This window comes from Toxotes jaculatrix, chromosome 11 (genome assembly GCF_017976425.1).
Source record: "Toxotes jaculatrix isolate fToxJac2 chromosome 11, fToxJac2.pri, whole genome shotgun sequence".
NCBI lineage: Eukaryota > Metazoa > Chordata > Actinopteri > Toxotidae > Toxotes > Toxotes jaculatrix.
This window is the reverse complement of record NC_054404.1, coordinates 6,221,944-6,238,260: the sequence shown is the minus strand read 5'-3', so window position 1 is coordinate 6,238,260 and position 16,317 is coordinate 6,221,944. Positions and strand designations below refer to the sequence as shown.

The 16,317-nt window shown below is 41.0% G+C and overlaps 1 protein-coding gene across 1 annotated transcript in view; it reads left to right on the top strand.

Moving 5' to 3' along the window:
• LOC121189765 (inactive phospholipase D5-like) overlaps window positions 1-16,317 on the top strand; it is a 45,991-nt gene that overhangs the window by 27,017 nt on the left and 2,657 nt on the right. The window contains exons 2-6 of the mRNA XM_041050198.1: window positions 5,563-5,699; window positions 12,155-12,341; window positions 14,264-14,372; window positions 14,676-14,803; window positions 15,859-16,056. Of these exons, the coding sequence (XP_040906132.1) occupies window positions 5,563-5,699; window positions 12,155-12,341; window positions 14,264-14,372; window positions 14,676-14,803; window positions 15,859-16,056 (759 nt within the window). The remainder of the gene's footprint in view (window positions 1-5,562; window positions 5,700-12,154; window positions 12,342-14,263; window positions 14,373-14,675; window positions 14,804-15,858; window positions 16,057-16,317) is intronic.

The following is a 16,317-nucleotide window of genomic DNA, read 5'->3' as shown; positions in this document are numbered from 1 at the left end:
TTTTACACAACAATAAAAATCAGGTAGTTTTCATACATGCATCTATTGTAGTGCATGTAAAATAAACCTTTACTGACTAACCCGTTTATCTGTAACACATTTAACACACATCGCATTTATATTGTGTGCATACAGTGACTATTTGTACGATCGGTTGTCGTCAGGTTTCCAGCAGCTGTGTGAACCATCTGCTTGTGCCCAGAGGATGAGCCAAAAACAGGACATGTGTTCTTTCACTTAAGACACCTTGCTCATCACAAATTTGATTAAACAGCAGGATGGATGGAGCAAAGAGGGGAAACACTAAAAACAAAACTGTCAAAAAACAAAACTGTGCACAGAGACTAGTGATCTGCGTACAGATTGGTACAATCTGGTTGTTTTTAAGTTGTAAGGATGCGAGTAATGATTTCTCCAAATCTCTTATGTGACAATATTAGCACTTATAAATAACGTGTCAGAAGTACAGATGGCTCTTTAAACTTGGTCATTAAGGTTTCACTTCACTGGATTAAACTAACATGCAATAAGACAATGGTCAATTCATCATCTTATATCACTGGCAAAATGTGTTTAGTGGAATGTCTGATGGTTTGACATGTTCATTTTTTAAAAAGCTTTTGGATACTAGGCTGTTTGTATTTTGGACTGATTCTACCTCTGTCACCATGGAAACCATCAGTGCATCAGTCAGACCTGCATCTCTGAGCTGAATGAAGACGGCCTTCACCTGGCAGAAATGTTTAAAAAGTGAGAACAAACTGTCTTTCTCGAGCTGCTTCATACTTGTATTCCAGCTGGCTGATGATCAGTTTAGAGGAGTGTTTGGTAAAAAAAGAAAAACAATCTTTGTGTAGGTAAGTTCAAATTTAAGTGCCAAACAATATTAGTTCGCCGGGGAGTTTGGGTACTTGCTGCTGTATTCTTGTAATGGCTGCTGTCACTGATATAAACCATAGTCTGCTAAATATTCCTCACTTTATGGTTTTAACATTCATCTCTAAGTGGCATTGTTCAATTCACTTGTTTGCTCAAATGATGTTTGATTAAATGTTAGCCTGCTCATTCCAGTGTGTAAAAAAATATTCAAATATTTTGACTTAAAATGTAGGAAAAGAAAAGAGACATTTTTAAATGTTACCTTTGTTAAATGAAAGTTTTTTAAACAATGATTTTTGTAATTTGCTCCTCCAGAATGAAAGTGTTTTTGTATATTAGAGACATATGAACAAAACCTAAGTGGATGTTGTGATGAGGGTGAGGAGAGTTTCGGTCATGGACACTGGGATTAGGAACAGCTTCTCCACACAGAAGAGAAACCACCCCACTGTGACCAGTGTGGGAAGAATTTGAAAGTATAATTGAATTTGAAGGTTCATCAGCACATCCACACAAGGAAAAGCCTCACGTCTGTGACCAGCGTGTGTGAAGACATTCACTGAAAATATCACACAAAACACCAGCACCTTCATACTGGAAAGAGACCATACCACTGCGACCAGTGTGGAAAGAGTTTGACAGAATCAATTTTTGATTTGAAGGTCCACACTGGAGAAAAGCCTCACATCTCAGTGTGGGAAGAGTTTCGCTCGTGCTTTAAGTCTGTAAGGCCACATCAGCTCCCTCTTACCGTTTATATACCTGAACTATGTGGATCTACCTGTCTGTTATATCATCTTTGCAAGTATTAAGACTTCAGTAATGTGTAAATGAAACATTCTTGGACCAACGTCAGCTTTAAAGTTCGATTTTCCAGTCTGACTCTGTGAAAAACATGTTGAGGAGCACAAGCTCAATGTAGGTTTGTAGAGGTATGGTTATTCAATCTCCTGCGCATCAGTATCGGCAGCTATAACTCAGTGTTTGATTATCAGTCAGTCCTGACCCAATCAGTGTCATGTCACACTCTCCATCCAATACAACGACAAAAGCTTCTAGTGCCTTTTCTCTTCCTCCCCCCTCCGTCTCTTCTCTCCACAAACATCTGTGTTCACGGATGGAAACTTGGCTGCATTCAAAACAAGACTGTCTCTTAAAATGCCAGTAAAACTCATCCTGTCACCAGGCTGGTGGCGATCTTGTGCTCTACCCGTCCTCCTTGCATCCACAGAACATCTGCAGCGCTCCAAGCGCTCATTAGACAAATTAGATCAGGATATGTTGTTGATAGTTCTCCCAGTTGCGTTGTTGGTGTGGTGTAAACTTCTGTTTCCCTCTGAGCAGCACGGCTCCTTGTTCTCACCATGTTCTGACAGAGAGGAAACACTCATAAGAGGATAATTGGGCCCCTGACACTTTTTCCCAGGCTATAATGTGGAGAAACTCATTCTCCTTCTCTGTAGGTGCATTTTAAGATTTCCTTAATGTGGTTTCACAGCTGCAGGGACCATATGCCTTGTGTCCATGACCACAAGCTCACTGCAATATTTCGAGTCTCCTTCTGCTTTACTTCAACCACGTGGTGATATAGCTGCACAAAACAAACTGGGACATTGGAAAACTAGAGCCTACTTTAGGCAATCACCGCACTGTCTGTTCTCAAACTGTGTGCAGCAGATAGTTTTCCATCTCCCAGGCAGATGAGCAGAATGTGCCAATCCGTCAACAGATAGCAAAGAGCAGACTTTAAACAACTCAGAGTTTTGGCAGAGAGTTGCAGAGCGAAGGGCAGACAGTCTCTGTTTAAAACTTCTCCCTCTGATCTGAGGATATAAACATCCACCCTCTCTGGCCTGGCCTTCACCTCTGTCTGCAGTGTTTGTGTGCAAGCAGAGAGACAGTATCGGTGAATGCATATTTGTTTGTGTGTGTGTGTGTGTGTGTGTCTGGCACCGTGCCATCCACCTTGCACAACCTTTTTTAGATGGACCCTGGAGAGCTTTTTAAAACAGCCGACGAGCAGTGTCGCTAAATCATGTTATTTATGACTCTTCTTTTGCAAGTCACTCAAGGGGAACTTTGCTTCTGGCAGAACACTGGAGTTTTCTGGTATAAGCCACTGTGGTTAACTGTAACTGTAAACAGCACTGACATGGGAAAAATGTGCAAAAGTTTGTACGAGTCAGCTTAGAAAAAGAGCCAGGTTGGATTCATAGTTTTAGAGTTATTGCTTTTGTGATGGCTGTTTATTGCAACTGGAGGCAGCAGTGTTTTACCAGCAGCTACCACAGATGTGCATTATTAAAGGGTCAGTTCACCCAAATCACAAACAGACACATATACCCGTAGTAGGAGCTAGCCACGCAAACAAGTTTCTGTTTTATTTACTCAAGTTTTGAGACGTGTTTCTTAGATTTCTGTGCCCACCTGAGTTCAACAGAGCTAGCAGAGGTAATGAGTTTCTGTTTGTTTGGCTCACGGCACTGATTACAATTACAAGCTATAATGGCTTTTACTTTTTTCTTTTTCTTACATCTTTGCATTTCTAAACAGTTACTTTGAGGCAGACTACTTCCTGTAATCGAAGGTGTATTGATCCATAACTGTGCTCAAGTGTCAGGTAACACTGTCCCTAGTGCACACTTTGAGTCTGACCTCTTCATATGTCTGCAATCATGCTCGTAAACATCCGGCCACATGTGATGAGTGACAGTTTTCATTTAACCTCCATTTACCCAGCAAGTGTTTGCCAAGCATTTTGCTCAGGGCCTGGGGTAGAGAGGTAGAGATGAATGCTCCCTTTTTCTTACCGTCACCTACATTTTTCCAATCAAGTCTGATTCACTCTCTACGGTGAACTGGTTCCCATATGGTCAGCAGTTCATTCACTTTAACCTTCATACAACTGTCACCCCTTCAGATAGCTTTTGCGCCTACATAAAACACAGAGAACTGAGAGTGAGCGAGCTGGTTGAGCAAAATGTGGCTGCACACATGACACAGGAACAATATTCCACCGCCAGCACTGCCAGGAAACAGAAAACATTATTCCCGTGTCAGACATCGGCTCAGACAGATGGCTGTGTGAGGGTGAGAATGTGCAGCTGAATATCCCTGCCTGTGCCTCTCTGGTCCACGGGGGACACTCCATTGGCTGACTGGTAGATTAATTTAATTCCCATATGAGAATCTGTGGGCATGAATGTCTTCAGCTAACAGAAAGACAATAAAATAACCAAGGCTTTGTGTTTTCATGGCTCACAGAGGTCGATGGTGTATGGTATGAGATTTGTCTCTCAGGATAATGAGTCTAGCTGACTGTGCTAATGATCTGCTGTGTTCACGGATAATTAGTTTTGGCTCTTCTGGCGGCTTTTGAAGGGATCAGGATACATTTGTTATTGTTTTGCAAATAGCTGGGGCGTTTCCCCAGTTACTAGGTCAAACCTACTGTACATCAGCAGCTCACTATATTTAAAGCACGCGTGAGGACACCCTCAGACTACGACAGATACACTTACTGTGCTGTGTTGACTTTCAGTCCAAAGTTTGATTAAAAACTTAAACATCATGAAATACCATATAATTACACCATAGGTGGTAAATTCCAAATTGCTGTAAATGCAAAAAAAGGGGTTGACTCATCTGCTGTAGCCTACAGTTGTGATATTTTTATCCATATCTTCGTTGAGTGTCCCGCGGGTATGCTTGTTTTTATGGGATGACACAATGAAACAGAGACCTCTGCACAGTTATTTGCTGTCTTTGCTACTAGGTCCTCCAAAGGTCTACAAATCCCTTAGGAAACGGTCATAGCAAGAAGCAGAAATACCTTCCCACCTCCTGTCAACAATAATGGATTGTGCTCTTTTTTCTGCACAGCAGCTTTGAAGCCGGAGGAGTTTGACTGTTCCAGTGTTTTCTTTTATGCAACTGGTCACCAACACATGAGCCATCACACAAAGCTCCTTAATTCAAGCTGCAGTTTTATGAACAGAAAAAATAATTACAGCAATGTTCACCCACAGTGTCCTCTGATTAAAGTCTCACTTTTTAATCAAGTCATTTTCAGGGTTTTCACATATATGAGATCAATTATCAATGAATAAGCAAACTTAACACACCATAGTTGGTCATCTCGTGGGCGACAGACTCTGTTAGCAGATGGACTGAAGCGAGATGGTGGATTACTAACAGCTGCGAATTTGTCTCCTTCACATCTTGACCTCCCCCACAGAACATGGTGACCCTTACGTCCAACTGTAACATATGGGTCCATTTGGACTCTATCCAAATATCCAGTGTTAATGGCTAAAAATAAGACCAAAGCAAAAAGTTGTCTTTTTTTTCATTTCTATTGATTGCTTTGTTTTCTTTCTTTTCTGTCTCTCCTTACTCTGGACTCTCTTTGTTTGCGCTTTCCTTTCTTCTTCTTCCTCATGGTCTCTATATAAAAGCCTGAACAGAAGGTCATACGTAGACCTTCTACATGTTTGTGTTAAATTCGCCTTTGTACCATGTTATGTCCTGCTGAGGTGTGCATTAAATCAGGAGATGTGTCAACTAGAGCAGGCGGCTAATGGGAGCCAAGGTTGGGGCACTTTGGCCTTGTTTTTACCGTACTGTTGAAGAGTAGAAAATATACCGTGGAAATCAATGTTGCTTTCCTTCTCTTTCTTGCAGTCTCAGCAGAAGTGCATTGTAATCTTTGCCTTGGTGTGCTGCTTCGCCGTACTGGTGGCGTTGATTTTCTCAGCCGTGGACGTCTGGGGAGAAGATGAAGATGGGATCACAGAGGAGAACTGTAGCAAGAACTGCAGGTGAGAAATACAGAGATACAAACACAATTTATTGTCCATAGACCCCCTATCCCAAGTTATGTTTTTTCACAGTAGTAAACAGTTCAACCAAAGTGTGATCATTTGTTATCATTAGTGTTTTCCATTCATCCCACTGCGTCAATTCGACTTTTGACATTAAATTTACACAAATAACCTATGAAAAGTCTGGTTTGAATCATAGAAATTACCACTCATAAGAAGCTTGTAGGATAATACCTCTTTATGACTGTCTGTTTTTGGTTTTGCTGACTGTAGCCACCCCCCTCTGCCTCTGAAACGATTACCAGGCTGTTTTGAAAGTTACTTTATACCAGACTTTTGCAAGTTTCTGCAAGTAAGTTTTAAGAATATGGATCCCCAGACAAAAAGGCTGAATACCACTGCAGTATGTCCTGGTGGCCCAGAGTGAAACTGGTTGATCAGCAGTCGTTTGGCTGATACGGCAGCCCCTGTTCTCCAAGTCTCCACTTCCTACTGGTTCCCCTCCATTAGACTCTTATCATTCAATTTACCATTCAGCCTTGAATTACTTCCCCCTTTCTCTTTTATTATGTCTGTGTGTCCATCTACTCTCTCCCTCCTCTTAAATCAGCCATGCAGCGGCCTGGCAGAGAATTCTGTCAGGCATCCCTCTCTTCCACTAACAGCTGGAAGTGTAATCCCAACTTGAAAAGCTGAATTGGACTCCTCTCCTCCTCTGAAGGACCCCTGGAACTTGGTGGTAGAATGAGAGACAAATGCGAGGCTGCGGGAGGGACGATGGGGAGCAAGGGTGAACCAGATGGAGGGAGGAGAAGAGGAGGATATCAGGGTAGATTTGGGTTTGGAATGAGCGAGAGATGAATAGATTCATCAGCTGTTACTGGCTTGCTGTCTGGGATAATGGGGGCTTGTCAATTCCTGACTTAACTACAAATAATTTTCAGAAACGTGTGCTGTCAGATTTCCAAGTGTGCATGGTTATTTATATCCCATAAGCTTAATGATGAAGTTGTAATGTGGCATGCATCAATTGAAAGACCTATAAGGTGTGCTAGCGTAACATAATTAATGATTTCATAAAGTATTTCGCTGAAAGCAAGTTCCACTGCAAAACAGGAAAAGTGATAGATTACTATGAGACGGACACATTTATAATGGGGCGCAGCGAGCTTTGCTCACGCTCACATAAATTCCTAAAGGTTCTTGTAATTCGTCAAAGGAAATGCATGTGTCATTTCTTGCACCAAGTGTTCACACTTTGAAAATTATCCAGTCACGAACTTAAAATTAAATCCACGACTTTTCTTACTGAATAATCTAATTACAGCAGACTGGCCTGATATCTTGCCTTACTTTACAACCTCTCTCATCCTAAGCCTTTTAGCTGCCCACATAATGACTCAGCAGCTTTTTTTTTTTTGTTTGTGATGTTGTAACTTAGATTTGTCTCACACAGCTGGTTGTTTTGTGTTTCCCTTTCACCTGTTTTTTCTTCATAATGAATGGTGCTAATGCTTGCATTTCAGGGACAGGAGACCTGAGATGGGTTGCTGCTACTGTGTATCTACATAGAAAAAAAAAATCTCCCTCTGGTTCAGATTGTTGCCTCATGTATTTGTCTGGCAGTACAATCAAACACATAATTAATATGATTCATATTTTTCCCGCTGAGGCTGAAGGACTATTGTTTTACTGCAGCTAAGCTTGCAGTAAAACATGATTACTCTTAGGCTCCCAGCTGCGTGTGCTGCTTGTTGGAGCAAAGTGGGAGCAGTTTATACCCTGTCATCTGATTTTATCCAAATGCCAGTCTGATATATCCCTTGTGTGCATGTGTAACTGCCTGGTGTCAGATGGCCGATAAGTCAGTATCGATCTACAAATGCTTTTTGGAATAGCAGAAACCATGTTTGGAGAACCAGGCTTAACACATCCCCAAAAACCTGTGTAGCTTTTAGCACCTCCTGAGCAGCCGGCTGCCTAGTGATACAGAATTTCAAAACATTTCTGAGAGCAAATGTGCTTTCACTCCTTTAGTATTTTAAAAATGGCAGGGTGGTTCCTGTTACAGCTTATCATGTCACCTTGAATAGACAAGAAAAGACAGATTTACTGTGTACATTAAGTGTGATGATAAAATTAGACAGCCTCGTAAAAGAGAGCGGTAGTACCTCAGCACACTGAAATGTTGACATGTTTATTTTATTACTAAAAAAACATTTTAAGTTGTTACATGATATAATAGTTGGATTTAGGCGGATTAAACTGTAATCATGTGCTCAAAAATTGCATGAAACACAGAGGTTAGAAACATGTCACAGTGGCTCACTTCAGCCTAAAGAAACACCGGATATTTACCTTAAAAACAAACAGCATGCAGGTCGCAGAACAGCAGCAGCCCCTGTGATACCCATATTAATATTCTCGTTCTGAACACCCAGAGCTCAGGGCAGCTCATGAGAGGGTGGATAATTTATATCAGATGTCAGGAGCTGATTCTGATCCAATGCTGTTACTCTAAGTGCTTTAACAGGCACACAGTATCACAAGAATTAGCATGTAACTGGCATGTATAATACATGTTACAGTTTACAGAATGATGTGCCAACCACCCTGGAGCAACACATTTGTTGTATGAAACATAAACTAACAGTTCAGGTACCCACAATCTCATGAAATACTCCTTTAAACTTAATGGCTCAAGGAGAAAAACAAGAGGCTGGCGCGTTAGCATCTTAGCTGTAGTTAGCATAGGCATGTCCACAACCTTAGCTCTTTAGCTTGCCCGACACTGCAAAGGGCTAAACCACATTGCTAGCACATTTATTCAGTTGATAGTAATTTACATAGGTTGTTCCCATCATAATGTCCTGCCCTATGCAGCTCTGAATACTCGTACTTTTACTCATTCACTCTTTTTGTTTTTAGCTAACGAACTTTTTCTGTCGGCTCCCGCCAGTTTGGTTTGACAAAGCGACACACGGTCAAATTCGGTGTCTCTGGATATCACAGTTCCATACTAAGGCTTTACTGAAATGCACTACTGTTGTCTTTTACCAGGGTTTGGTTTTATAGCCAGCTTACCTGTGAGACACATGAGTACATAGCTCAGGAAACAGCCGATACTACTCGCTCATCACGTTCTGACAACTACTTCTACTCCAGCAGCCTCAACTACCTGATGCTCAATGTAGTGTAATGCCTAAAGCGCCCTCTACTGACAAGGCTGAGTATAGCAACTCCAAAATACCCTCAAGCATATATAAATGCAGGTAACTGAAAAAGTAGTTTTGTTTTGAGCCCATAGCTTTCTCTCAGTTTTCTCTCAGTCCGTGTATTTTCAAACACACTGTGCGACATATACATCATTGTAAAATGCTGTAGTGATTTTTTTTTTTTTTTTTTTACATGTCATTTACTGTTTATTTAACATGTAAACTTGCCTCAGCCCTGGCAGCTCTGTAATGGTGTGAAATGCTCTGGGAATAAAACATCAGGAGGGAGAGTTTGTCATTATGAGAGAATAAAACTGATTGATCCAAATATGCTCACTTCAAGGTGAAGATGGGAAATTCATTATCATTCTTAGGGTAAGGGATTTTACATCCAGACACACACTGTCTTTGTGTCTCTATCTCACTGCTTCATGTACGCACACACATCACATCAAGTTTACACCACTTAGATCTGAACAGCACCCATGAGCAGATTGGTTACAGCAGAGGGGGACCATCAGTGGACACCACAGAGTACATAAATCAATAAATCCTTTGCAGGCAGAAATAACCACTGCATCTTTCTCTTCTTTTAATACCAAAGCCTGTCTGGCTGCTTGAACCACTCAGAATCACCATTCATCATACCTCAAAGCCATTAGAGTGGACAGAGAGAATTTCTTTCAGAATAAGATTACCTCCTCCTCCTCCTCTTCAGTCTGTTTCCCATCCATCCCTCCTTTCCCTCATTGTCAGATGTTTACTGTAACTGTCCTAGTTTTTGCTGTCTTTTCAGAACATAGACAATGTGTGAACATTAATCTTCTCTATAATTTCACCACACCTCGCTGTATTGCTTTTCTCGTGTCTTTTCACTCTCTTAGTTTTACTGACTCTCAGTGTTCGGTCTTCAAGTTCTGTGACAAATGGAAGAATGACCACCGAAATAAAACCCTCAGTAACATTTGGACCGACTTAATTTGTGATCCGGCCAAATTCTGCTTCACTAAACATATAGATTGGCACTTCCACAAGCAGAAATTGGCATGTTATCATCACAGAGGGTGTGAGTCCTACAGTTTGACCCTTGGCCACTTTCCAAAACCTGACCTAGCTTTACTTTAGCCAGCAATGCTGTGCAGCGGGCAACTTGCCTCTCAATGTGATGCCAGTACATTATCACCTACAGCACATGCTCCCTCCAGTGTGCCCTTGAGTGAAGCACTCGCTAGACCCTGAGCTGTCACACTTTGGCTGACCCTGTGCTCTGACTGGTCCAAGTGCTAAGATCTATTCAGTATTACAGAGCCCTCACCAGGGAGTCCACCAGGACAGACTCCTCTGTGTTTTACAACCATGAGTTTGGAAAAACCACAGGAAATTAAAGTTGTTTTCCACTGGTTGATAGATTCTAACTTCATCGACATCAGCCTTACAGTGAGCTCTCTTAAGTTTTGAACCTCACATGCAATTTGATAATTTACCAGAAACAGATTTTATCATTTGCCTAAGAGGAACAATCAATACACAACCACAACAAAAACACTCTACATTACTGCAGGGACTCATCTTAAAACTGCACTAATCAATATTGTTACAATCAACAATGGATCAAATGACTGTGCAAATGTGAAAGGCATCACTCAAAGTGACTGACTCACAGAGAACGATGACACAACGCAGTTCCTGCCAGTGTCAGTGCCTCTTTCAGCTTGTTGTTTCGGTTTTACAGCCTGCAGCCTTACTGTTTTGGTCGCTCTCATGCTGTAATCGGCCAAACGGCACACAGATAAAGTTAGAGACTACAGAACATACTACACATAGAACTGAAATTAGGGTAATTATTTTGTTGAGGCTTAAGTGTTTTGGTGCATCCTTATTTAGAGACTTTTAGCGGGTTTTACAGCAAATTTAATTGTCCTTTCAGTCATAGTGACATCCTGTCCATGTCTACGCTGATAATATTAATGTCCATGCTCCACTTGCTGAACTACAAACCCATCTGCAGTGTATTTACCATAATATTTCCCACTATAATTCATCCCCTCACATGGAATTGAATAAATTCTTGTGCAGGAGTTGTTTTGCTAGTTTCTTGGGCAGCATTTTATCGAGAGACTCAATCAACCACAGAGGTGCTGCAGAATTTATATCTGAGCTGCTCACCCTTGCTGATCTCCCTCTCCCCCTTTATATTTATCTCTTCAAATCCATCTGGCAGAAATCGATGCCTAAGCCAGATACAGAGAGAATGTGGTGAGCATTGAAGCTTGTTAATGGCCTGTTTCTCTGTTAGCCATGGATCTAGGGCTGCCATGGCCAATTCAATTTGTTGACTACAGTGGTAATGGTCCTGTCATTTTCAGGTATCCTGGTGGGGTAAAGTGGGAGCTGAAAATACATTAGGGAAAGGGGAGAGTCACGGTTAGCCAGACAACTTGACGTTACACCTCGCCAGAATGTGCACGGATATTCACAGTGATGTATAGAAAACATTAAAAAGCAAAACAACTATCACTGAGGACATTTTCCACATCATTTAACATTCAGGTTGGTGGCACAGTTTTATGATAAAGAGAAATATGTGACTGCACAGAATCTTCAGCAGATGATCTCAGGGATACAGTTATTCTCTACATGACGTGACATAAAGTAGATTTGTATTGCCTCTGTGCATGAGTTCACTATATTATTCACATAGTATGTTTGCCGCAACTACAGTATATTACTCCAAACTGCTGATGATGACATTAAAATGCACCATGTGATAGCATAGGGAGTAGTGTATATGAGAAACCAACCAGAAAACAGCAAAAATGCCTTTCCCTGACTTGGTGAAATTGAACCTACGCTGCTGACAGCTCTGAACATCAACCTTCACTTATTCTCAGTCCTTGCCCGAGGAAACCTGGACGAGATTTAATGACGCTAAGGGCATGGTGGTCTGCAAATCTTGATTTCTCTCATTAAGCTAACGATCGATAGGAAGAGGAAGAAGGGCACTTTTAGTTAGTTTGTCACAGAGTAGTTTTTACTGAGGAGAGAAGGAATATAACCTCCTTTCAGTCACTCTCCAGCTCATGATAACTCTGCCACAAATGCAAACAGATAATTGCTTTGTGAAAGACAATGAGCCTCACATTCATTTCTCCTGTATTTTTCTATTGACAGGTCTCCATAGCCTATGCACAAATATTCTTTTTTCTCTTTTGTTCTTTCTCTCATTATTTTCCACAGAGTGGTGCTTGTTGAGAACATCCCAGAAGACATCACCTTCTTAGACAATGGCACATCCCACATCCCTCTCTCAGCAGGGCTGTACAACTTACTGGACCAAGCAATCCGGGTCGTGGAGATAGTTTCCCCTCTGTGGCTCCTCAACTCTTCCGATTATGAATCCAGCTTCCAGCCCGCTGCTAGACAGGTAAAACCAGAGCAAGCCAATAGAGACTTGACTCTAAAATACAACAACAACTACACTACTAAAGTTGTGATGTTTATTTAAATTTCGTGCCTGTTTTTACCTTTTGTCTTTACCCTCTTCTGTGTCTTTGTAAGAACTGGCCTGTTTTCCTCCTCTATATAATCATCTGTGAGAGAAGAAGTGCTTAGACCCTTTCCTTAAAAGAACAAATACAACAGTGTGAAAATACTCCCCCCTGCATTTGAAATTCTATTTAAACAAATACACAGAAGTATTATCATCAAAATGGTTGCGTAAGAAAGCACAGTTATTTTTCAACACTGATAAATGTCAAGCTTCCACAGCTGTCCAGCATGTACCATATCTCATATTTGTAATATCTAGAGAGGTCATTCAACTAAAAGATGTTTTTCTGCTTCAGCCAAGACAGACACTAATGCCTAAGTGAACAGCCACAAATGATCACCAAAGTAGGAAATCAATAACTGTCCTTTTAGAATTGTACTTGCTGGTAAAAGACTAGTCTGGGCTATTTTTAGGCTGCTTGAAGCAAGCTATTCATTTTGAACACAAGCACACACACACACACAGCCTTGTTTTAAGAAACAGAGTATGTCAGGACTAATGAAAGCCTGAGGCTGTTGATTGGAAAGTAATAGCTCCTTTAGAAGCCTCAGAGCAGTAGAAGAGCTAATGGCCTTTCAGCTTGCAGCAATCTCTCCGCAAACAGTTGCCAAAAAAAGACACCTCATCAGGAGGGAGGCTGAACCAGGAAATTTAATCTACTGTAAAGGCAAAGTTACAAGGGGCGGATGCTCTTGTAGCAGGCATGTGCCCTGCATGTCTTCCTCTGTGTCCTCGTGATCTGGACATTTTTTTGAACGTACGTTGAATAATCACTGTCAGTTCTGTAAACTGTTTCAATCAGAAACATTGGATCTAACATTAATAATGATGTAACTACAGTAAAAAGAAAATATTTCACTGGACACTCCCTGCTTAGTAAATTCCAACATCTTTAAATCTCCATGTCCCGAAACACAGGCTGTCTGCCAAAAATCTGAAAACTCTCCAAGGCCAAGGTTTTTGGACTCTGTAAACTCCCTCCAGAGCCAGCTGTTTTGACAGGCTGAATAGTTCCCTCTCTGATGGGGAAACTGAACTTTATATGTGTTAAATCAAATGTCTCTATTTAAAAGAGCTGTAACAGTCATTCTATACTATTTAAATCTGTTATGAAACAGCAAAACCTTCCAATGTCAACAGTGTCTCCTCTGGCAGGTTTGGTGTAAAACAATCTATACTGACAGAACAAAATATCAGACACATCTTCCGGATATTGAAATGAAGCACATTTTGCCAAATTCATATTTCAAAGCTTAAAAAAATCCCTCGTTAACTCATAAGACAAACCAGAAAGTATTAAGTATTGTTTCATTGCTGTACCTCAAAATCATCTGTGGCATTTGGACAGAAATAATGTCCATTGCTATTTGATATACCTGATGATATTGCTGTTTAGTGTGTGATATAATACAGCAGTGAATCAGTAAATAGAGTTTATGGATATTTCAAAAATGTGCTGTTCTGAATATACAGCAGGGTGTGTATGTTACTGGATAGATAGAATGAGCAGAGGTATGACTGAACAAATAAAGACAAGACCATCCCTAAGTAACCCTAACCTATAATATGAATACTTCATCAAAATAAATCCACAAAAAAAAAAGAAACAAGAGATCACAACGGCATCTGCAGACAAGTGATCTCTGCGAAATATAGCATAAAAACAGCACATGAATTATGACTGATGGTGCCACGATTTCAAAGGAAATCCAAAAATTAAGCAAGAGTCTTATCTGAATACAGGAATTCTAGGAATTCTATGTGAGAGCAGTTATTTGTTGGTGTGTTTCCCTCAGGGCAGGGCTCTGCTGTCCAGGCTGCAGGGGCTCAAAGCCAGAGGAATCCAGCTGAAGATTTCCAGCGGCATGATCGACTCGACTGAGCTCAGGACTCTCGCCAGACACAGTCAGCGCTCGCTCTCACCATACATTCTGTGTGTCTGTTTGTGTTCAAACATGCTGCAGCTTAGCTCTGTCTGTTTAGTCTGTTGGCTGTCCTCTCTCCCCATTTGTCCTCTTCACTCCCTTTAGTCTCTCACTCAATTTCCGTCTTTCCGTTCGTCTGTCTCTGTGTCTTTCTCTCTGTGGTCTAATCTCTTTTTATCCCCCTCCTTGTCTCACATGTAACTGGCATTATTTCAACCTTTCTTTTGTTTTTTCTTTTGTCTGTTACTTGATATCTCTGTTTCAGCTTTCTCTCCATTTCCAGATGCTGAGGTCCACTATGTGAACATGACAGCACTGACCAAAGGCCACCTGCTCTCCTCCTTCTGGGTGGTCGACAGGAGACATTTCTACATCGGCAGCGCCAGCATGGACTGGAGATCCCTGGCCACAGTACCAAAACAAGCACCACACATCACCACAGAATACACACAGAAACGCATTTACTGTGCATAGACCTTCATACATATTTATGCTTAAACACATTCATGTATACACACACAAAAAAAAACAGGAAGTTGTAGTGCAATGCAAATTATGCAAAATGTTACAATTACAAATCAGTGTGCTGTCATTTTGTCTCCATCTTTACAGATTTACATGTGATTTAATTGCATAACAAGTTCTGTATTCCCTGATGTAAAGGTCTTTGATAATGTTCTACTTGCTCAGACTCAAAAGTGTGGCATTTTGTTTGAAGTTCCCAGCACTTATGCAAAAAGGCATTCCTCTTGAAAACTGCATCATCTAAAATAATTTAAAATAGTCTCATGATCACAGGTTAATTTGGACAGATTGTATAGAACATACTGTATATATACCATGAATGTTAAGTAAGTGATTTACTTTGGATTTTTCCTCAGTAGTGATGTTTACAGGTGCATGTTCATATGTTTTTTAAGGGAGATGAAATAGGTTATGTTAAATAAGACTTTAGTGAGTAGGATCTAAACTTTATTAGGGATGTTTTGCTCATGTAAACACTGCAGGGAGGAAATGAGAGAAAGGGAAGGCAATTTAGGACAAGGTACAATCTGAGGAGATGAAACTGAGAAGTACCTCTTTGAAATGAAAATGCTGCAGAGGGCAAAGACAGAAAAATGAGAACAGAGAGAAGAACCACTGTAGTGTCTTCTCATTCCCTGCTGTTGCCTTGACGATGGACAAAGGCCTGTAATTGGATGAGACTTTGTGGACAAAATGGCCTTACCAGGGGAAGGTGTATGCTGCGTATATATAGGTAGATGAAAGTGCTTAAAGATTTTTTTTTTTTAAACAGGCAGGTTTAGATTAGTTGAACATTTGGAAATGTAATAGAAATGTTGATGGAGATGATGGATAGTGAAAGTAATGGTGATAATTTTCAAGATAATGACAAATATTTTGATGTAAATGTTGTCTGTCTCCATGCTAATGGTGATCTAACAGCAGTTTTATCTGTTCTCCAGAGGAAGGAGCTGGGTGTGTTGGTGTACAACTGCAGCTGTCTGGCTCTGGACCTCCACAGAGTGTTCAGTCTCTACTGGGGGCTCCAATATAAAGACTTCATCCCCTCCTTCTGGTCCAAACGCCTCTTTGCTCTCTTCAACAAGAACACACCTCTGGAGCTCACTCTCAACAGCACCCAGGCTCAGGCCTACGTCTCTGTGAGTGACAGTCAAAGCATTAGTTTGTATTCTATATTTGTCCAGGGAAAACATTTGTATGTCATCAGCATGGGAATCCTTCTCATCTCTTCCATTTTTCCCACATGATGTAAATGTGGCATCAGCTCAGGTTGAAGCTAGGCAGGGCTAAGCTGGGAATAATAACAGCGATAAAAGTTTAAACTGTCACACCTTAACAGGTACAGCATGAGACTGAGAGAGATGTCATTCAGACACAACCTGTACACACCCACGCAGTCC